Source organism: Bombyx mandarina, chromosome A1 (assembly GCF_030267445.1).
Source record: "Bombyx mandarina strain Sakado chromosome A1, ASM3026744v2".
Lineage (NCBI taxonomy): Eukaryota > Metazoa > Arthropoda > Insecta > Lepidoptera > Bombycidae > Bombyx > Bombyx mandarina.
In genome coordinates this window covers 8,637,287-8,662,182 of record NC_143234.1, presented here as the reverse complement: position 1 = coordinate 8,662,182, position 24,896 = coordinate 8,637,287, and the positions used below count along the sequence as shown (strand labels likewise).

At 37.3% G+C, this 24,896-nt stretch overlaps 1 protein-coding gene across 2 annotated transcripts in view; it reads right to left on the bottom strand.

Annotated features, from left to right (window-relative positions):
• Positions 1-24,896, bottom strand: part of ABCD (ATP binding cassette subfamily D) — a 73,617-nt gene that overhangs the window by 13,552 nt on the left and 35,169 nt on the right. For both annotated transcript variants that reach the window (XM_028188541.2, XM_028188540.2), the window contains exons 2-5: positions 5,571-5,908; positions 2,990-3,118; positions 1,693-1,894; positions 633-864 (exon numbers count right to left, since the gene is read on the bottom strand). In XM_028188541.2, the coding sequence (XP_028044342.2) occupies positions 633-864; positions 1,693-1,894; positions 2,990-3,118; positions 5,571-5,729 (722 nt within the window). In that variant the 5' untranslated portion in view covers positions 5,730-5,908. The remainder of the gene's footprint in view (positions 1-632; positions 865-1,692; positions 1,895-2,989; positions 3,119-5,570; positions 5,909-24,896) is intronic.

Here is a 24,896-nt window from a genome sequence, read left to right as displayed (position 1 = left end):
ACGATACCAAAGTTTTAAGTTAATATATTAAAAATGATCGTGTGATGTGGATGGCTTCAGACCAGTCGTTGATTATTTAGGATGAGATGACGTGTCATCTACCTTAAGACATATGGATTTTAAGTTTAACACAGTTCAGGAAGCGGCCAGGCTCTGCCCCTGGCATTGCTGAGGTCCATGGGCGACTTTAACCACTCACGATCCGGTGGGCCATATGCTCGTCTGCCTAAGGGCAACAAAAAAAAACGCCGGCCCTGTGATAATGCGGGATTCTTTTGTTTACAAATCTACCTTCTGTTGCCATCATTACGCCGATCTCCATTTTTTTTACTTTTTGACGAAGGTGTACAAAATTTTAAATATTTTCTTCACGTACTCATTGATTGTGTTAACAAGGGAATCATGCCAAGTTTTAAGAGGTCGATACAATGCCGATCCTCAGTCTTTAAATATCTCAGATGCCATCAGTGTATAATGTGTTAAATTGGCCCAACTGTTCTGAACTTTAGAACGAAATGTCAGTTTACAGTGACGTGGAAACAGAAAGTATGATGGTAACCAAAGCTGCCAAGAATAATAACAATGCAATTTATTGGGGATGCTGGCAAAACAAGGATGTAGCTTAAACTCACCTGTGATCAGCGTTTTCGATCCTAGCGTCCAAGTTAGCGACCCTATAGTAAGTCTGGTTTTTGAAGTACAATTCGTAAGCGTGATTGACCAGTCTGGTTCTGAAGGCCAGGGCCAATCGACTCTCGAGGTATCTGATCATGGAGTTGATGAAGGTAGCCGGTATGGCAATGCCGAACCACTGCATCAGCAACGACGAGAAACTGCGCATGTCTTTTTGGACTATGTGCTTCACTGGAATATAGTTTCGTGGGTAAAGAACTGATGCATACACTATACATACATAAATTATATATTTATACTAGGAATCAACTCTGTTTTAGATCTTCAATGATGCACAGGACAATCTATAATAATATATAAATCTACAGTGATTTTTACGATGATCCGTTATAGCTACTGAACCATGCATTCGATTGACTTGAAACTTCGTATCCATGTAGAAAATACATGTAGTTAATCGATAGGCTAATATTTATATGAGTGTTGGACTCCCTACACTAGTTGCGGAGGCGTTAATGATGAGAATCTTTGTGGGGGTGAGAAATAATAATGTTAATTTTAAATAGCGAAGCGGTCGGGTACAGCTAGTATTACATAAATCTGTGCCATTTTTTTTATTTCTGTGACGGTAATTCTCAATCAATCACAAAACGGAAGTGCCGAATGTTTTATGACGTCGCAGTCAACGCAGTAACGAGCGAGACAGACTGTCAACGGTCCCGCTCCTACTCCCACCTTATAGCATAAAATAAATAATAGCTTTTATAGAAAATCCAACTAAAAAATAGAGAACAAATTTTATAAATTTGAATTTAAAATAGTGTAAGAATAAAATGATTTTATTGTAAAAAAAGCTGAAATAGCCTCTCAAGGCTAGCAGCATAGGTAGGAAAAAAAGGACAGTTTTAATAATTGTTACCAAAAATAGACATCACGACGTTCATTGCGTCCCCCACTTTGAGATATGCGATTGAAGTCTACACCTTTTGTCGTATGATTGCTCACAAAACGCCATAAAACTATTAAAAGAACATTGTCAAAACCAATGGTAGTACTCACCAATGGACCCTTCTAAGGAAGCGACGTAGATTGATAGAAAGGTCCTCGAAAATAAGCATAGAGTATGAGCTGTAAGTAGAGCTACTTCGTGGCTCCTGAACCCTGGGACCATGATCCTCGCGAGTGAGATCAGCTGCCTGAGGAATTCGAGGTTAAGACCCGGGACGTGCTCCTCGATTGACTGGGTTTCGTCGGCGTCCTCCTGGAGCGAGAAAGGATGAACATTTAAGTTTTTAGTCAGGACTTTATACGAGACCGTCCATTGTTTTTTTATTAGTGACTTTTTATATTATTTATGCGATTTTCAACTTTACGCTTAGCACGGTAAGATAGTTCAGAACGAGTATCCAATTCTAAGTTACGCGCCGTGTTTTGTCTCTTTCTATTGTTTTTGTACAAACAAAAATGTTCCTTTGTGTTTGAGTGTGTGTATGTGTGTTTTTATAGTCTATATGTATTTTTTTTTAATATTTTATGTTAATTCGTACAATTCAGTTCAAACATTGTACTGTTGTCGTTGATACTTCAGGTATGGTGGTTGCGTGTCGATAAATTGTGATTATCATATACCTATTCAATAATTTCAAAATTATTAAAAAAGCATTTCACAGGGGATCTAATTGTGAATCTGACCCATTCTCGAATTCACACGAACACACAAAAATCGTTTAGGAGTTCCGTATCATACACACAAACAGAAGAATTATGTATATCTCTTTAAGTGCTGAGCTTATTTTCACATATATATTTAAAAAAAATGCAGATGAAGTTTTTTTATAATTTTAATTTATAAAAACTTAATCTCAACAAAAAAAACAATGGTGAATTCACAGCAAAATTATTTTAAATGGTTATATGTATTTAAATGTTATTAATTTATTCAAAAGCGTCATATATGAGCGCATTAAGACATGTCCGTACAGGTCGATGCCTAACATCTTTAATCAAACTGCGAAAATTGTGACTGACACTCCGCACTTTATACGCAACTAGCGACCCGCCCTCGCTTCGCTTCGGAAACATTAAAACACACATGAAACAACAAAAAAAAAAAAAAAAGTAGCCTATGTTCATCAGGGACAATGTCGGCTTCTAATGGAAAAAGAATTTTTCAAATCGGTCCAGTAGTTTCGGAGCCTATTCGAAACAAACAAACAAACAAATCTTTCCTCTTTATAATATTATAGTATAGATAGAGAGTCGAACTGTCGACGGTTCGCGCTCAAAGCGTTAAGATTCTGTGTAGAATTTTTTTTCAAATAAAAATGTCGTAGAAGTTCGCGAACACAATACTTACGATATTCTGTTTGTTGTCGGTGTCGACTTCACCCCTGCAGAGGGCACACTGCTCCGCCCCGCACCTCCCCCCACAAGTTTCTTTCGTCTTGACATTATCTTCCGTGTGAATGTTACCGTTCTTCAAGATCTGTGATCAGGACATTGCAACACTTTAACATCGTGTGGTGTAAATAACATCGTGTGGTGTAAATTGTGAAATTTACGTAAAAGTAAAACACAGAGGCCATTTTACATTCCCTATCCTCCCGATCCACTAGCGGTTCTTTTAGGTACCTCAAGCACCGGTCATCGTTCACGTCGAACCCGTCGCTTGCGACGAAGGGTTCGGCTAATAAATTAACCTACAGACAGCCCACTGAGTTTCTCGCCGGATCTTCTCAGTGGGTCGCGTTTCCGATGCGGCGGTAGATTCTACGAAGCACTGCTCTTGCTAGGGCTAGTGTTAGCAACGTCGTCAGGTTTGAACCCCGTGAGCTACTTGTTAGGTTACGCTGACATAGCCTCTCAAGTCTAGCTTAGGTAGGAAATAAAAAGCCATTTTTAATGACCTAGCTTTTTTATGATGCATTCCCTTGAGACATAAGTTTAAAGAACCAAATGTATGTTTGTCTCATCGCTAAACAGGAACGCATGACTGATATGTGACATGTAGGATGTTTGGACCTCCTACTGACTGACTGCCTCGACGGCACAGTAATTAAGCGTCTCTGCTTGCTGAGCCGAAGGTCGTGCGTTCGATTTGCACATCGGGCAAACATTCTCGCGATTAACAAGTTTGTTGCCACATTCTCTAGGTGTCCAATATGCATTTCTTTAAACATATGTATAAGTCTGGTTTTCGTAGCTCGGGGAATGCTAGTTTGGATACCGTATGTGATTTTATTCCCTAACTAGCTGACCCGGCAGACTTCGTAGTGCCTCAATCGATAAATAAAAGCCCCAATTACTATTAGCCCTAATTTACTGGTGGTAGGACCTCTTGTGAGTCCGCACGGGTAGGTACCACCGCCCCGCCTATTTCTGCCGTGAAGCAGTAATGCGTTTCGGTTTGAAGGGTGGGGCAGCCGTTGTAACTATACTGTGAGACCTTAGAACTTGTATCTCAAGGTGTGTGGCGCATTTACGTTGTAGATGTCTATGGGTTCCAGTAACCACTTAACACCAGGTGGACTGAGAGCTTGTCCACACATCTAGGAAATAAAAAAAATAAAAAAAAACCTAAACTTTTGTAAAAAAATAAATTTAAAAAAAAACAAAAGGAATCCGTCCGACGGGGGACACATCAAAGGAAAAACAAAATTGTTATTTTTATTTAATTCCGAGCATTTTCATATTTATCTAAACCTTTTAAACCTTCTCTGGACTTCCACAAATAATTCAAGACTGAAATTAGCCAAATCGGTCCAGCCGTTCTCGAGTTTTAGCGAGTTTTAGTTTTAACGAACAGCAATTCATTTTTATAGATAGAGAAGAAGAAGATTATACATTTTTTTTAACCAACCAATATTTATTGAGTAACAATATTTTTGCGTGTCCGGTTTCACTACACGATATGTCATTTATGTACAAAGCCTTTTAGCGTATTCGTTGATTAGGGCCGTCTTTGTTGCACCGTCTGTTGAGTCACGGCTTACGAGCACTCCAACAATACAATGGATGATGAAATAATAATTACAGTCGCTAGCTACAATGCAGTTGCATCGCTTCCTTCCATAAATATGTATATAAATGATAAACCCTCTTTCAATTGCGATATGTGGTATCGTGTAGGCATATTGTGATTGGCATCTTCAATGTTCAACTCAAGAGTTCCACTATGTGTCTCAAATGTCCAGTTGGAGACATGGTGGCGTCTTTGTGAGGGCTTTGCATTAAATAATAATTTATCTATCAAACTTATATATACATATATTAGACACCGGGACACAGAGAAAATAAACCAGTTTGTCTGGTTACCTGGTACTGGTAACCTGGAGGGTTATGCTAACGTAACCGGGCGAGTAGATGAGCTAACGAGGCTCTAATCTGAGGACGTTGCTAACACTAGCTAGCAAGAGCACTGCTTCGCTAAATCTAACACCAGATCGGAATCGCGATCCACTGAGAAAAGCCGGCGAGATATTCAGTGGGCTGTGTCTGAGGGTGAATTTGCTCACCGAACCCTTCGTCGAAAGTGACGGATTCGACGAGAACGATGACCGGTGCTTGAGGCACCTAAAAGCACCGGGAATGGATCGGGAGGATTCATAATTACGTGCTCGTTTGTCGCACGAATGTTTGTCCACAGTGAAAATCGAATATTTATATTAAGTTCCAAAATAAACCTAATGCGAACAACGTTTAGCGCGTGAATACAGTGGACAAATATCACATGTGTCTATATTGGTCATAGCATCACTGTGTGCTTAGTGCGAGTTTTTTAACGTTTTCGATGGCGTAAAACTTAACTCGAGTTTGTATGGGAACGTTTGCCTAGGTTTGCCACTAGAGGCGCTGTTCCAAAAGCATCCAAATTCGAGTTAACTTTTACGCTATCGAGAACGTTAAAAAACTGTTAACTTTAAAATAATGAGTATTACCTTATAATTATTGTTATTGTTGCATGGTGGGGCTTGTTTCTTGTCTCTTGTTGAATAAACGGCGCACGCGGCTAGCGCCACCCCTACGCCCACACCGAGTGCGAGCGAGGGCTGCACCCGCGTTGCTTGTTCGCGAATTTTCGACAAAATGGCCGGCATTTTTATGGAACACTAACACTTTTGAAAAAAAATCTTAATAATAATAATAATTCAGAGATCGTTTGAATGTTACAAATCACAGATATGTTTATCAATAATAGAAACTGTTCTTTTTTTTTTCTTTTTTTTTTCTATTGCTTAAGTCATTGTACCGAATTTCGTTTTTTCATCCATTTTATCTGAAACAAAAGAAATACTTTATTGTATACACTGAAATGACAGAACGTGTTTTTTTAATACAAATAAATAATTAAGTGTTATTTTTACGATGCTATTTACGATCATCACTTACGTCAACAATAATGTAAAAAAGGAATTGCCTAATGATATACCTAGCATTGTAATAATGTCAAGATAATTTGACAATGGCGATTTTTTTCTTTCAAATTCGCGTAATTACCTACGCGCGATGCTAAATGGAAATGATGGAACACATTACCGCAGTAATGGTCAACGAATAACTTCATGTTTGGATGTTTGCAACCATAAATTTGCGTTTGTACAAAGTTATTTCCTAAGAGCGACTGTAAACATAAGAAATGTGTTTGATATATTGCTAGGGCGTATCGAGTTTCACTATGTTTCTTCCTTTTTTATATGATTGAAGGGTTACTGGTGGCCTTTCCAGTTTCACCAGGACAGGTGAGCGAGCAAAGGTTCAGCCAGGAGGGGAGGGATTTGGTAACAACTGCCCGAGCGCCTCCATAGGAGACCTAACAACTCAAGAGCAGCTGTTTCGCGAATGAATCTACCACCGGATCGGAATCGCGACCCGCTGAGAAGATCCGGCGAGAAACTCAGCGAGCTGATTCATGGGTTAGGTTGCACGTCGAACTCTTTGTCGAGTTCGACGAGTACGGTTACCGAGGTCTCTAAGCCTGCTAGTGTTAAGAGCTGAAGGCGTCTAATGCAAAGGTTATTGGATCTGATGGATCCATAAAGACGTGATGTTTCTTCTATTGGCCAACAGATGCCACCAGAATAGACTAGAATTATTTTTAATTATCATTAACGTTTTATCTTTAATGTATTCTAACGGAATTGCGAAAGACAAAACGTTACAAACATTGAGTTACAATCTAATCTCATGAACGCAATTATCAAATCTAATTATGTACGTAATTACATAATTGTTTTTAATATTCACAGTAAAATTACTACATATGTATTATGTTAGTTACAATTGAATAATAAACGTATTATGTAAGCAAATTGTCTTTTATCTTACATAATATCTCTTATCTTATTAAATTTTGTTAAAAAAATTAATAATACTAGTGGTCCCGCAGTAGTCGAAATTCGATTATAATTAATTGAAATTATAATTTTGAACATTATTATGGTTCTATTGTCAAAGACTTTACTTCTATAATCACAGATTTCGCCAAGACAACACTATAGACAAATAATATTAAAGATAAACTATAATAACCTATTCTCAATTTGACACACAGACTAAGCAATACAAAAATTTGACAATAAACAAAGAGTATTTATATGTGTGCGTGTGTGTGTGTGTGTGTGTGTGTGTGCGTGTGTGTGTGTGTGTGCGTGTGCGTGTGCGTGTGCGTGTGCGTGTGTGCGTGTGTGCATGTGTGAGTGTGCGTGTGCGTGTGCGTGTGTGTTTTTTTAATTTAAATAAAATTTAGCATTCTGCACTCCTTCTCTTAGATATTCTCTATAAGTGTGGGAAATGGGTAGAAAGTTTTTGCTTCACGTATTAATATATAGATTTTCGAATTGTGCTTTGTTCTAAAGTCTATAAAGCACGTGTGTAAATAGAAATGGGGATATTAAAACTAAAGCAGCGTCAACTAGTTTTTAGAGCGGTTCATTTAACATCTATTTGGTCTGAAAACTCCTTTTCCGAAGTCATCCTGCTCATCAACGAACCGGACTATAGACGCCGGCATAACGCAGCCTAAATTAAGCACAATTAAAACCAAGTGTCAGTGTTGTGATAACCTATGCCCCTGCGATCTCTGACACTTCTGCCTGACGTGGAGATTATGGGCAATACATCAACACACGTACTTAAAACGCGGCCTGAGGTTCGATAGCTCGACGGTGCGTATTAAGAGAGGCTTTAGCAGTTTTTATTTTATTTTATTGCTTAGATGGGTGGACGAGTTCACAGCCTACCTGATGTTAAGTGATTACTGGAGCCCATAGACATCTACAACGTAAATGCGCCACCCACCTTGAGATATAAGTTCTAAGGCCTCATGTAAAGTTACAGCGGCTGCCCCGCCCTTCGAACCGAAACGCATTATTGCTTCACGGCATAAATAGGCAGGGTGGTGGTACCTACCCGCGCGGACTCAAGACGTCCTACCACCAGTAATTACGCAATTTATAATTTTGCGGGTTTCATTTTTATTACACGATGTTATTCCTTCACCGTGGAAGTCAATCGTGAATATTTGTTGAATACGTATTTCATTAGAAAAATTGGTACCCGCCTGAGATTCGAACACCGGTGCATCGCTCAACACGAATGCACCGGACGTTTTATCCGTTAAACCACGACGACTTCAAATCTCTCAGATTGAGCCCGTGAGCTTTACGCGTCCGCGAATAAATGGAATAGCCTCTTAGGCTACCAGCGAATAGGTAGAAAATAAAATATTGTCATCATATTTTTATTATTCTCGATGTTTCGAATACTGTACATTTTCATGGTCACGTTCCGATATACTAAGATGTTCTTACGCAACTTTTTGGACAGTTTATTTTTATCCGTACATAATTATGTAACTGCTTCGTTTACGTTTTGTTTTATTTACTGGTGGTAGGACGTCTTGAGTCCGCACGGGTAAGTACCACCACCCCGCTTATTTCTGCCGTGAAGCAGTAATGCGTTTCGGTTTGAAGGGTGGGGCAGCCGTTGTAACTATACTTGAGACCTTAGAACTTATATCTCAAGGTGAGTGGCGCATTTACGTTGTGGATGTCTATGGGCTCCAGTAACCACTTTACACCAGGTGGGCTGAGAGCACGTCCACCCATCTAAGCAATAAAATTAAAAAAAAACCCTGCCTATTTCTGCCGTGAAGCAGTAATGCGTTTCGGTACCATTGAAGGCCATTGTACTGTTAAAACTGGGACCTTACAACTCATGTCTTGAGGTGGGTGGCGGCATTTACGTTGTAGATGTCTATGGGTATACCCCTTCACATCTATGCAATAACAAAAAAAAAATTGTTAATTTTGAAATATGTCTTAGTCTTACACCCGTATCTTTAGTCGTTTACACGAGCTTAACTCGACTCGACTCAACCTCCAACGCGCGTTTTGGTATGATTAGTCGTAAAAATAAACTCCACTCAAACGTCCTTGGAAAATTTTCCTAACCGGAGTGAAGTAAGCGAACTGTCAAGTCAAGGTACGTCGCGACGTACCTTGAACGTTCCTCAAGGCTGGTTTTCTATCAATGTCCAAATAGTATGTGGACCGCAAATGGAAATATATGATATTGTTGTGCAATGGCCTGGATCTGTGCATGATTCCCGCATATTTTGATAATTTAAGTTTGATAATATTTATTAATAAAGTAAATAGTTCGAGGTTAGACATTTGAAACTCTTTATTTTATTTACCTACATAAGAGACATATTTTGCTTACTACTTGATAAATAAAGTCAATGCGATTATAAGTTTTATTTATATAATAATAAACTGGTGGTTGTGGAAAAGCACTTCAACAACACGATGCAACCAAAATCACACAAAAGTGGCGAATAAAAATACAAAGCCGGATCCGAAATCTAAAATAATAATAGGTTAGAAAATAAATAATACACTTTCAGATTTACCGCACGCACACATATTTACGAATAACTCAGCAACCAAAACATCAAACAAGTTCATCTAGTGTCAAACAGACAGCGGCAGCTTGACTTTGACATTAAACAATTACCATAGACTACAGAACTCTATGGGTTTGATGCTAGCTTGATCAAATTTTCATTATTATTACCTCACTCGAGGTCAGTTGAGGAATATTGTAATGGTCGACTAAAAATACCAAACTCGAGTAAGTTTGGAGGGAATTCTCGAGCATCATCGGATGAGTTAAGGGTGGAGGACTATTTTACGAAACGTCTAAAGATACGGGCATTAATCTCCCATCAGTTACGTTTTCCCTCATCCTGCATTAACTGTAACATTGTCGAATTAGCTATTCTAAATTCAAGGAAACGTTATTAAGTTCATTGTTTATCATCTTTTTTTGGAGTTCGTTACGAGTCACGTGTTTTCTTGTTTATATATAAGAATACAACGCCTCAAAAACTCAACCTTGGGGTGCACCTTGTGTGAACAAAGCGCCGCGCCGAGCCGAAGGAGCCTTGACCCTGGCGTGAGTCAGTCCGCTGCGTTACCTGTCGTGCTCGTAAACTCACATTAAGGATAACAAACAAAAAGTCTACCTACCTACATATATCAATAAACTCTACTGTCTTTGTTTTAAGCGTTACTTTTGCTCACATAAATTTATTATAGTGACCAACTTCTATTTTGATAACTTATGTTAGATAGAGCCTTTGGAAGTATGAGGGAGAGAGACAGAGAGACAAAGAGGGAGAGAGAGAGAGAGAGACAAAGAGAGAGAGAGAGAGAGAGAGAGACAAAGAGAGAGAGAGAGAGAGAAAGAGACAAAGAGAGAGAGAGAGAGAGAGAAAGAGACAGAGAGAGAGAGAGAGAGGGAGAGGGAGAGATTCTACTTTATTGTAAACCACATCATAATTAAAATTGTAATTAGGCGGTTTTCTCGCCAAGTACGATCTCTTCCAGACCACCGATTTCGCTTTTTTTTCTATTTACAAAGGTACTACCACCAGTAATTACGCAAATTATAATTTAAGGGGTTTGATTTTTATGATACGATGTTATTCCTTCACCGTGGAAACCTTCAACCTTCGCAGAACCTTTAGAAAGTTTCTTAGATAAATACAAGAATAAAACCTGAAACGTTAGATTAGCATTAAGCTATTTTGCCGTGTGACTTAAATCCATTAAGAATAATAAATAAATAATAAATAAAATCCATTTACCAGTTCTTAAGAAGTATTAGGTATCTAACCCTCTTCGGTAAGCTGGTGATGATGATGCAGGCGGATGATAGCTACGGCTGGACAGATCATAATGATAATGATTCTCTAACCTAAACAATTTGATAACCGGACGCCAAAAACAAAAAAACAATGTCAGGAATTTTAACCGATGAACAATATAAGTAAAAATTTATGATTTTCGGCAGATGTTAGCGTTGAATACAAAAACGAAATACAACGCTCATATGGCCAATTAATTTGACTATGCAAATATTGAAGATATGAATGTTTCTATTTTTGTTACTTAATCGTCCATAACGACCGACCAGATATCATAAAAGTTTCGAACAAAAATAGTTTAGAGCTAGAATACGCTTTAGTAATTAAGATTTTTTCTACTTTATTTTTGTGTTAAATGACATAGCCCGTGTAATGTCAGGTATTTCTGATGTTAATAATTACAAGAGTGTGTTAGCTAATTTTTTATTTTACGTACGGATCTACAAGTTCCGTTTCTTCCTAATTACAAGTTTAACGCGGGTGAAGCCACGGTGCGCGACGATGGCTAAGATATAATCTATGACTCATCGTTTATTTTGGCCTCAGATGACGTCACACGTGCCTATGGAGGTCGCGATCAGCGGTTATGTAAGATAACAGTTGATCGCTTCCCTATTGACAACTATAATGTTACCTTCATTCCATCCACGCGTCCTTCATCAAAATTATTGTCTTAAATGCTGCGTATGTAAATGTTTATTTACATACAAATAAACAGTAACGGAAAATAGTCATCGGAAACTGCCGACGGTAAAACTATTTTTCCTCGGGACATAAACATTCACGAATTCGCTTTATGCGTTGTGAATTGTAAATACGTTTTCGTTGGAAACTTCTAGAGTATATTCAAAGGAGTGTTTCTAGGTAGCGCGAGAAAACCCTTTTTTTTTTTTTTAGGCCTAATGGTGGCCTTTCCTATTTCACCAGGACAGGTGGTCGAGCAAAGGTTCTGTCAGAAGAATGGAATTTGCTAATAGCTGCCCAAGCGCCTCCAAAGGAGACCTAACAACTCAAGAGCAGCTGCTTCGCGAAACCGACGAGAAACTCAGCGGGCTGATGCATGAGTTAGGGGAAACCCTTATAATATCGCCATGTACGTATGCCTGTGTCACAGCTCTCTGAGACTATTTGCATTTTGTACATCGAAGATAATTAGAAGTTATTAATAAATTCGATTAGCATTACATGGATGTAATTTGATAATAATGTAAACATTGATACCTATAGGATTTCCATAGAGGTTCTTTTAGCTTTTAATAGATACATGCGTTACTGAAAGCGTAAAGGTATATTAGCTACCTTATTTGTACCTACTATTGAGAGCCACTACGTTCACAAAAGAGGAGAACATGTGTAAACATAGTTTCAAGTGTATAGCATCACAACTTGAATAGCAAATTTAAAAAGTAACATACATGGATGATTTAATCCCCCAACGCCTATGAAAACATTTAGAAAGGTACTCATAGACGGCTTTGCGACGACTTACTAACTAAATGCCGTTACTATTAAACTAAACTCTTAGATTCTGCGTATTCGATATTGATTTTTCAATGTACATATCGTCATCTCGCATTAAAGCCTTCGTCAAACAGAACGCGTAATTAGCGCGCGTCAGAGCGCTAAACTGACGCCGCGCTATGACGCCGAGATGTGTTGTACTGCTATGGTAACATACCGTCAACAGAGCCCTAGCGCTATAAGTACGCAGCGCTCTGTCGCGGCGTTAGGACGCTTTGACGTCAGGTGTTGTAATTTTTTACAAATTTTATTTTAGCGTCGGAGTGAATGTGTATTAAAATAGGTACTAGATAATACGAAAAAATGATATAAATAGTTAGAAAACATTCATCTGAATCACTCGATTTCTTAATACTTTTAAATTTTCCCACTGCTATCGAAAGGCACTATGATTTGGCGAATGCGTTGCGTCAAGGAGCGTTGGGTTCATCTAGTCAATTTGTGTGACATGAAAAGAGCGCGACGTTAAGTACGGTTCTGTTTGACGAAGCCTTAAAACTTACTAATCTCAAAACTTACTAATTTTACAGATGAGTGTTTTAAATTAATCATATTTGCGACATTTATTTTTTTATTTTTTTCCAGTTACATTATATGTCTTTTAAAGTAAGATAAAATTCTCGTGGCTTCGTGATATAATTAAAATCGCGTATTATTAACAATAATGGCATTCGGTTCGCAGTGTCATTCTCGTTTTCGATTTAATTTGTACTACTTACTCCATTACTAAAACTATGCACGGTGACAACATGCAGGTAAACATCACGGAGGCCAACATCCGGAGGTTTCGAGCGAACGGAATGAGAACAACATCGTTCTCGTGGAAGACGCGGAAGTGAGAAATTATTTTAATTACAAAAAAAAAGACAAACAAACTTACAAATGACTAACGGAAAATTTATATTCACTGTGTTAGTCGCAAGACGTGCACAGTCAAACGTTGCTGATGCTAATATCTTGGAACAGGGCGGTGTTTGCTTTTTTATAAATAACTAGCTTGTGCCCGCGACTTCGTCCGCGTGGAATAGTTACTTTGGTATAACGCTAAATTTTACCCGCCTCTTACCACCCAACCTAAATATATATGCTGTCGCAGACTTTTTTTAGATCTTTTAAAGGTGAACAATTGTCTACATCTCTCACAGTCTTAGTGTGATGTTATATAGCCTATAGCCTTCCTAGTTAAATGGGCTATCTAACACTGAAAAATTTTTCAAATCGGACCAGTGGTTCCTGAGATTAGCGCATTCAAACAAACAAACTCTTCAGCAGTATAATATTAGTATAGATAATAATAATAATAATAATGATTGTTGAGTCAACATTCCATACAGCGATAGTCTCGTAGGCCAGGTCCAAATATTTTATAATAATAAATAACCGAGAACAAATCACGCACAGTCGAACTTTCTAAGCTATAGAAAGAATATTCTAGAAATGAAACATGCAGAGCCGTCAGTAACAACCGTAATGACCGGTTGATTACGAGCATGAAACAATCGCGGTGTATTCTTCGCAATTATTATAATAATACTAAAATGACATACGTGGATGATGTTCAATATCCGCCCTTAACCTTAGGAAGAAATCCAATAAGGAATGTTTTTAATGAGAGAAATCTAGTTGACCCACTGACAATTGGAGTAAATGATGAGACAAGAATGACTCTGACAGACTTCTATTTTTTTCCAAAGCTTGAACAAGTTCTTGGAAGAAAAAGAAATTCAGCACTCAAAGACAACAAACACGTCTGAAAATGACTGCGTCAAGAAGGACATTCAAAATTTACCACTGCGCATAGATGCACCGATAGAAATATTGAATATTAATGAGGCCGTCAGCGCAATAGTGGCCTAGCCTTACCATACTTAATATGAAGATACCTATATAATTAAGATTGAATTTACTTTACGCTGCTTTATAGGCAAAAACAATGTTTACAAAACCATCTGTTATCTAGGAGTGAAATTAGAGAAAGGCCGGTTTTGCATAAAATTTTTAATATGTATTAATTTGTTTATTGTGTAAATTAATATGTTTTAAATAAATTGCAATACATATAAGTAGGTACGAATATGAAAGATTGTGGATTAGACCACTTTTGCGCTGAGGGCCCATTTATACAAAAAAAGGCTTTAACTTTTTGTATACTAAACCAGAATTTGTAGGTAAATTCCTAATATCAAGTTCACCTTGACCCCGTCGTATCAATAGGGATTGCACCATTACTATTGCAACACCGACCAACATGAAAAGTGAGATGTGTCAACATACATATGGTAATTTATTATCGAAATTATTATTCTAATTAGCTGTTGCCAACAGACCTATAGCTAATGGTAGGGGTATTATGGTTACCACTGTCCTACGCATTCCTATCATCGTACCAATTTGAAGAGATTAGTCGTTTGCCAATTTATTATTGCCCATTATTGCCCTTATAGCCAGGCGAGGATAAGGCCCACCTAATGGTGACTTGTTAACGTCGCTTATGAGCGCCAGAAATGCCGGGAGCAGAACCAAACTGCTGCCTGCTGTAGTTATGCAAAAGAATCGAGGTTTGGTGTTCTAGTCAGTTATTACAAGGACTTTAGCTCGTCGGTCGATCTAACTAGAGAAATACAATTTATTCGTGTCCCCACCCGCAGAAGCGATGCCAGATATTCTCTTCGATTTCCACGTTTCATACACATAGTTAGAAAATAATTTTTACAGTCGTCCGTAACAATGAAAACTGTGCAGTATTCGTAACACTGCAAATAATAGAAATCAATCAAAGGACTATGCATTATGAAGAAATCTTGTTAAAAATCCTTAAGCCTGACTGGTGATAGGACGTCTTGCGAGTCCGCATGGTTAGGTAAGTACCAATACCCTACCTATTTTTGCCGTGAAGCAGTAATGCGTTTCGGTTTGAAGGGCGGAGCAAACGTAGTCAAAAAACAATAAGTGAGACCTTTGAACTCTTGTCTCAAGGTGGGTGGCGGCATTTGCGTTAAAGATATATACGGACCAAGATAACCACTAAAGCCAGGTGGGCCGTGAGCTCATTCATCCATTTAAGCTATAAGCTTAGGCAGCGGCCTGGTTCTGCCCCTGGCATTGCTGAAGTCCATGGGCGACGGTAATCACTCACCATCAGGTGGGCCGTATGCTCGTCTGCCTACAAGGGCAATAAAAAAAAAGGACCTCTTTGTGACGACATAGTGTTCACTCTATAGAGTATATCGGTATACCGACTCTTCTTATTTTTACAATACATTTTAAACTTCTTTGTATAATTTACCTTCTTAATGTAAATTTTAAGTCAAAATACATTTTTTTTTATAAATAAATATTTACTAACAATCACGCCACGTTAACTGGTCCCGTGGTAAGTTCGTAAAGAACTTGTGTTACAGGTACCAGATAACGGAAATAAATGTAAGATTTTTATTATACACATACATATGTTTAATATACATCCATAACCCGGGAAAAAACATTTTATATTTATCATACAAATATCTTCCCTTGGCGAGATTCGAACCCGCGACCCACCTGTAGTGACCACGTCACTTACCACTACACCAGACGGCCGTTAAATTGTTGTGAATGTTAGGTTACGTCTTCGCGATAAATCTAAATCCGGAAAGCCACTACGAGCCGACCTCAACTCGGAATCGAACCCAGAACAGACCGCCCGAGCGTAACTTGACCTAAAAAACCTTCGATCCGTCACCGAGTTCTGTGCATATAACTTTTTACCGCACAGTGAAAGTACGGTGAGAAAAAAAATACAAACACACACAATTACAATATGATGCATTAACCAGGTCGAGAGTACCGTTGGACAAAACGCTTTTTTATTTTATCTTTCTGACACCGCTCATATAATTTTCGAATCGATTGTATTGTAGCTTTTTATGAGCGAATATTTTCAATAGACATGCTTTTAGCAAAAGGTATATACTGTTATACACAACTCTGTCTCTCCAGCGGATTAATAATAATAGGATTAATAATAATTAAACAATAATGAATAATAAGCTGTTAAGAATAATCATCATCATCAACCTGCGGCAGTCCACTGCTGGACATAGGCCTCCCCCAAAGTTCGCCACTGAACCCGATCTTCGATAATCGATCTTTAAGAATAACTAGGGGTCCCGCAGTAGTCGAAATTCGACTATAATCAATTGTAATTATAAGTTTGAACATTATTAAGGTTCTATTTTCAAAGATTATTATACTTCTTTATTCACAGATTTCGCCAAGACCACACTATAGACAATTAATATTAAAGATAAACAATATTAATCTATTCTCAATTTGACCACCGAATTTAAACAATGACAAAAGTTTCCCAATTGACAGTAAACAAAGAGTATATTTTTATATATGTGTTGTGTCAAATACATGGTAGTGTGTGTAATGTTTTCTTTATTGATTTAAAGTATCTTTTGTGCATTATTAAATAAAAATTTAGCATTGTGCACTTCTTCTCTATATTCTCCATAAGTGTGAGAAATTTCATACTCCTCCGTCCGCGCAATTTTCGTAAAAAGCGGTACAAAGTTTTTGCTTCACGTATTAATATATAGATAACCGGGAATAAATCACGCACGATCATCCGGCCTCGATTTATGATTTCCTGTGTTACGGGTACCGGGGATTGACAAACATACTTTTTTATACGTTTAAATATATACATGTAAATGTATAAATGTATTAATGCATGTTTAAATAATCAACACCCTGGTAAATAGTAAACAAACATCACACGAATTTTTACCCGATGTGGGAATCGAACCCGCGACCCTCGGCGCAATAGTCAATGCCGCCCACACCCGAGTTAGTCAGGATTGGGTAACCGCAAGTTTTTTCAACTACGAAAAACACAGACCCCTAAGTTTCTCGCCGGATCTTCTCAATGCCTACACTAGCCTACACTGGCGCTATTTCGGTGAGTCTTCCAACACAATAACTTGCTGTTTACAGATGGACACTATTTCAATTTGCCCCCTAGACAAGATGGCGCTCCTTAGTTCTACCCTCCAGTCTACCCCGGTAACCGTATTCGTCGAACTCGGCAAAGAGTTCGACATGCAACCTAACCTATGCATCAGCCTGCTGAGTTTCTCGCCGGATCTTCTCAGCGGGTCGCGATTACGATCCGGTAGTAGATACATTCGCGAAGCACCTGCCTTGAGTTGTTAGGTATCCTTTGAAGGCGCTCGGGCAGTTGTTAGCAAATCCCACCTCTCCTGACTGAGCCTCAGCTCGCCCACCTGTCCTGGTGAAGCTGGAGAAGCCTCCGGGCCACCAGTAAACCCTCATTCATAATAATAATTATTTAAAAAAAAGTTCTACCCTCATATTTCTCGTATATTTTAGTTGTACGCACTAGCCGTATTTGTTTGATCGATATAACTCAACAGATATAAAAAATCTTAGCCAAGGGCCGTTGTGTTTGAAAACGTTAATTTATTCGAATGCAATCAATACTATTACCTCAAATCGGTCAAAGCCAATCACGCTGTATAAGTCTTTCACGGGTGTTGTAAACGTTAATACAATACTAGAGGTCCCGCAGTAGTCTAAATTCGACTATAATTAATTGGAATTGTAAGTTTGTACACTATTATGATTGTATTTTAAACTTCTATAATCACAAATTTCGCCAAGACTACACTATAAAAAAATATTAATAAAGACAAACAATATTTAATCTATTCTCAATTTGACAACAGACGTCAAGAACAAAAGTTTGACAATAAATAGTATGCATGCGTGTGTGCGTCAAACACATGGTATGTAGTGTGTGTAATATTTTTTTATTGATTTAATGTATCTTTTAATGCATTATTTAAAAAAAATATTAGCATTGTGCACTCCTTCTCTGTGTTCTCTATAAGTGTAGAAAATTTCATACTCCTCCGTCCGCGCAATTTTCTTCAAAAGGGATACAAAGTTTTTGCTTCACGTATTAATATATAGATAACATGTACTTACGCTAAACCACTCAGTTTGGAACGTATATAATTACCTTAACATTTAATCTAAGAAAAAACTCAAACTCAATCACTAGTATTTTTTTAACTTGTCAAGTTTTGTTAAATCATAACGTTTAGATTAAATAGCTTTGGCGTATTTTTTGTGGCGACTTCATAAGCAACGTGTATTAATCAATTTTTTCCAAACATGAAGCTGGTGTCTTTCAAAATCTCATTAATAATAAAAAAACATACAAAATTCACTAAACGCTTCGAATTGTGTATAAGAAGTTTTGCATAAACTGGTCCATACCATTATTTATATTTAATATCTATAAGAAACTCTATATTTATAATGTTCCTAACGTTTTTGTTTTTTACTAGATGACCCGGCAGATATCGTAGTGCCGCAATCGATAAATAAAAGATCTAAACTTTTGTATAAAATAAAGATAAAACAAACAAAAGGAATCCGTCCGACGGGGGACACATCAAAGGAAAAACAAAATTGTTATTTGTATTTAATTCCGAGCATTTTCATATTTATCTACCTTTTAAACCTTCTCTGGTCTTCCACAAATAATTCAAGACCAAAATTAGCCAAATCGGTTTAGACGTTCTCGAGTTTTAGCGAGATTAACGAACAGCAATTCATTTATATATTAAAATAATATTATAATCGACACACTACAATTTTGTAATTACATTATGGTGAGCAGTGTAGTCCTCGCACAATATAGGACTTGTGGTCTTTTTAATCCAAGTACTGTCTACAATTTGTTATAAAAACAAATAGCGACTATCTGTCGTAAAACGAAATTGCACTCACATGCCATACGAAATCACTCAAGCCCTCGTGGAAACGCTATTAAAAATAATTTAGTAGTCAATACACATGCTCGTGATCATCAGACGACAGTCGGAACTTTCCACAGCTGGAAAAGCCTCCACCAAGGTTCGCCGCAGCGACTAGTCCTAAGAGATCCGCATCCAGGGGATTCTCTCAATCTACAATCGACCATAGGCCTGTCTAGTGGAAGGCCTAACTACCGCGTCACTATATCAGAAAATATCGATAACTCACATCAGGTTAGAGCCCCGTGAGCTCACCTACTCGTTTGTTTTTTTTTGTTATTGCCCTTGTAGGCAGACGAGCATACGGCCCACCTGATGATGAGTGGTTACTGTCGCCCATGGACTTCAGCAATGCCAGGGGCAGAGCCAAGCCGTTACCTACCGTTAATACTCTCCGCAAGCCTCGTTTGAAGAAGGACATGTCATAGCGCTCGGGAAACACCGTGGAGGAGAGCTCATTCCATAGCCGGATGGTACGTGGCAAAAAAGATCTCTGGAAACGCACTGTGGATGAACGCAGTGGCTCCAGGTAGTATGGATGAACTCTGCTCCGGTGGTGGGCGGTGCGATGGTAAAAACGAGATGATGGTATCATCTCGAATAGTTCCTCAGAGCACTCGCTCTGCGAATCTAGTATAACCCCTCGAGATTACTAAAACAGATAGAAAAAAAAATATAACTCATAACACGTAACAGTGACATGAGAAATTGTAAATGATCCAGTCATCTCCACTTTTTTACAGTATGTACATTTTATTTATTTACATTTATTTGTTTCATTTATTTCAGATTTTGCATCCATATTAATGTTAACCATAATATTTCACTTGGAATACAAAAAATAAATAAAATAAAAACAATAACCACAAGTTCGGAATAAAACTATAATATAATAAAACTTGTGGCTTGTGTCGTAGTCACCGCCATCAGCGGAAATCTATTTTTATATAGTGTTTTTATAAAAATTGCAAATTTAATATCTTTTTAAAAAAAGATTGTGTAATTAATAAGATTTTAAATAAATATAGTAGATTAATAGTAATAAAACAAAAAATAAAAATGAATGTCAAAACTATATCAATATATTAAAAGCTGAGCAAGTTACCGTGTGACCTTCTGGCGAGCAACTAGATTATTTTGGGCGTTCATATACATACAATATTTCGTAAATAACCGGTCACACCCGAAGTACATATTTATGCACATTCTGAATGAATTGTATTCCGAATTAATTTCAGAATTTTCGTAAAGGTGAGATTTTAATTCGCTTCAATTAAATGTTATTAGATGACGACCGAGTTTTGCTCTTTTTTTTTTTTTTTATAACGCCATCTTGTTGTGCCTTTAAAGCGGTTAGTTGCCCTCAATTAAGAAATATAGTATTATTATTCGCCAATAGATGTCGCGAAGAGTTGATTATTGAAAACACGAATAAAACAACATTTTCTGAAAATAAATCGTGGCTAGATCGATTTATCGCCCCCGAAATCGCCTGCATATTAATTTTTTATGAAAATCGTTGGAGCCGTTTCCGAGATTCAGATTACATATATATAAGTACAAGAATTGCTCGTTTAAAGGTATAAGATTTAAGCAAAAAAAAAAACTAGTTCGAAGCAAAACTTTATAACAAAAATTTGCTTAAGAATGATCGCATGACGTAAATAACGTAATTTGCCGGTCAATAGTGGATGGAGCATTCTGTCTGTATCTGCCGTGACTTTCGTTTTTTTTCCTACCTAAGCTGATGGTCTAGAGAGACCATATCAGCGTAACCTTAACTAGTAGGTGAGCTCACGGGGCTCAAACCTGATGACGTTGCTAACACGAACCCTAGCAAGAGCCGTGCTTCGCAGAATCTACCACCGAATCGGAAACGCGACCCACTGAGAAGATCCGGCGAGAAACTCAATGGGCTCCTGTCGCGACGTAACATGCTGAGATATCAAACCAATAACGCAATTGACATCTATCGTTCTAAAATGTAGCTATCTCGCTCTTTAAGTAACTTCTCTCTTGTCTTTTCCTAATAGTAATCGGTCAAGTGCATGTTCATATTAAATAATGCTAATCAATTAATTAAATGTTTTAATAAATGTGTTCTAATTGCTAATTATAAGCCTGCAATTGGTAGGTACAACCACCCCATCTATTTCTACTGTGAAGCAGTAACGCGTTTCGGTTTGAAGAGCCGTTGCACTGAAAACTGAGAACTCTAGTCTCAAAATGGGTGGTGGTATTCGCGTGTTAGATGTCGATTGACTAAGGTAACCACTTAACACCGGAAGAATCATGAACTCGTCCACCTATCTGAGTAATAAAAAAGCTTGAACGGTCATTGTCCAATACAATGGACATTGACCTTTTTTGATATTCTTTGATTGAAGACCAAGTTCAAAGAATGGACCAGCTAATTACAGATAACCATTTTTTATGGAATTTTTGATTACCAATTAATTCGATTAAATCTGTTTGACCTTTGTTTTTTCTCAAATGACGTCACGGTCGACTTTATTCAAACGGATACTTCAGCCTTAATTTTTTTTATTTTTATACTCTGTGTTCGACTCAAATACAAGTTTCGTTATTGACCTAAAGGTCTTAGTTGCCAGGTCATAAAATCCCTAAAAAAAACAAGTTTTGTTATGATCTGCCTAATAACTTCAAAACACCATTAAATTCAACCTAAATCATGAAGGTGGTCATGATCAATTAAGTCAGTCATGACTTGAGCGCTTTTCGAATTTCTTAGCTACCGATGCGATCTACAACAACCCGAAGGTGTTTTCAGAGACATTGATAGAAGGACGATTTTTAAGGGATTTTATGACCTAGTAACTAAGACTTTTAGGTCAATTCTTAATTTATTTTATATTCTAATTTTTATGATATAGATATAGATATATAATATAGAGTGAAATAAAATAAGATTTAGATGATTAATTTGAGACATTAATCAACTGGGATGAAATTAAATGAAATATAATGAGATAATATGAAATGAGATGAGATGATATGGGATGAAATATAATCTCAGTAAAATGGTGGTCATTTACTGAGATTTTTTCAGTGGACTTTTTGCAGGATCCCGAGAAATTACGTCCAGCGGCTTTGTTTCATTTTCCCACATTTGTGCACTTTCACAGATATTAAGCAGTTAATAAACCACCGTTATTATAAATTTAACCTGAAGAAAACGAAATAGACAAAATAAAACAAATCACACAACTTCACTCCTTGCGTTCCCGCCAAAAATCCCTGATAGAAGGATGATAAGAATAGGTACCATGTCACAGGTTAAAAATTATCGATAATGGCAACGGCTCCTGTTTCTTTATGCCACCAAATTCATGATGTGTCCGATAACTAATCTAGTTCTTAATCAATCAAATCTAATTTCCTACTATTCGCTCGTTGTCCAATACTCGATGATATATACAGTGAAAATGACAGGTTTTTTCATTGTATATTTTTCAATCTGTATTTCCTTGACCAATTTTTTTTATTCGAAAAAAAAAACCTTATTTGAAATCCAATAAAAACTTATAGCCGGGGTTTTTTTAAAAATCCAATTAGCGTAGTAATTTTATAATGGCCATGAAACTCAAACAGACGTGTTTAACCAGAGACGCGTTAATGACATATTTATCAACTTACATTCACAAACTTCTGTTCAGTCGCAGTCAACGCGCTAAAATCACGGAGGCTATTAATCAGTGACGTCACTCGAAGAGCTTTCGTGATCGTGTGTAATTACGTAAAAAGATTTAGAGATTGTACTCAAGACATGAGATTCCCTACTTAAATGGTCATGAAACATGTTAAATTGTGCTTTTGCTTGGCTCATTACGCAGTACTTATGAACAAGTCCGAATTATGTCGCACTGTTATAACCCATTATACAAAGCAGGGTCGCCCAAATTAACTCTAACATTAGTTTCTTGTTCTTAATATATAATTCTTGATTCAACATTTTTAAATTCAAGCGCTAATTAGATTCTGGAAGCCACCACCGACAAAACTCTTATGTAAATAGCTTATATATCAAGTTTGGGAAGTCGTAAAATTATTAAGTGAAATTTAGGTTAAATAAAGGTATGTAGTTTAATGGTGACAAAAGTTTTTTTTTTTTCTAATAATATTTACAGAAGCCGCTTCACTCATGACTACTCAGCGGGTTATACCATTCACAATTAAAACTACTTTTACAATAAATTGTAATTTCATCGACCTTTCCTATTCTTTTTATTGTCATTGTTAAAAAGAACGCGCCTGAATGGAGCTAACTTCACCTGTCAGATTAGAAGCGTCCTTCTTGCTTTTCCCGCGCTTTTGGGACCTCACTAAACTGTTCCAACGTTACATTATATTAGCGAATTTTTATTTATTTAGATACTTGATATCGTGTTACAAAAATGGATTAATAAGAAGCTGCGATGTTTGCTTAGTACACCTTTGCATTCATTACATTATATGAGTCGACTATTATCAAAGCCGGCAATGTGACTTTTGGACAATTATTGGTAAATCAGAAAAACGAATTATTGACTTTGTATTCCATTGGCAGTCACAGAACTCTTCTGAACGACATCTTAGATAAATAACAGGTTAAGTATTAACCTTTATTTACTGCAGGTTTTGAACAGTATTCTTTGAAGGAGACGATTATATTCAAATCAATCTGTATTGACATATCATTAAGATTTTTTTGTCCAAATGCACAGATTGCCACCTTTGATAATAGACGACTCATATACGATGCTTCGAATACTTTATAATGTTGGTGGTCACGGAAAATTTATGGTTGGATGGAATGTATGCATATGTGTATGGATGAAATTTATTAGTGACCCTTAATAAAGGGTCATTTAGAAATAAATTTCACGATATTTCGTTCGTTTAATTTCATTAATTTCATTAATTGTATATGATACGATAATTGTATACGACTGGTATGATATGATAATTGTATACGACTGGTATGATATGATAATTGTATACGACTGGCAATATCCAAAATCATTATTACACTACTCCCTGAATCGGGCAAGGCTCCGTACTGCTATTGTTTTGTAGCACCAGACGAACCTAACTCACAAATTCAGCTGCTATTAACTGTTTACTTGAGCCATTAGACTGTAATCACACTGATTATAACACAAAAACAATAATTATAATGACCGTAATTAGTCGACCCTGACCACGAAAACTGTGCAGTATTCATAACAACCGAAGTAATGGACTTTTAACGAATTAAACCAACGAAGGGAAAGTATTAGGGACTTTTTTTATTGCTTATGTGGGTGGACGAGCTCAAAGACCACCTTGTGTAAAGTGGTTACTCAAATCAAATCAAACCTTGAGATATAAGTTCTAAGATCTCAGTATAGTACGGCTTCTCCGGCTTGCCTCTGCCCCTGGCATTGCTGACGTCCATGAGCGACGGTAACCACTTACCATCAGGTGGGCCGTATGCTCGTCCGACTGCTCGGGCAATAAAAAAAATATATGGGTAGTTTAATTTTTTTTATCTTGTTTTTTATTTGTTTTTAATAGGTCCTTCACGCGTGTGCAAATTTTCAAGTTAATCTCGACGTCTTGGAGACGGTGAAAATGACTTTCAAAGATTACTGGTGGTAGGACCTCTTGTGAGTCCGCATGGGTAGGTACCACCACCCTACCTATTTCTGCTGTGAAGCAGT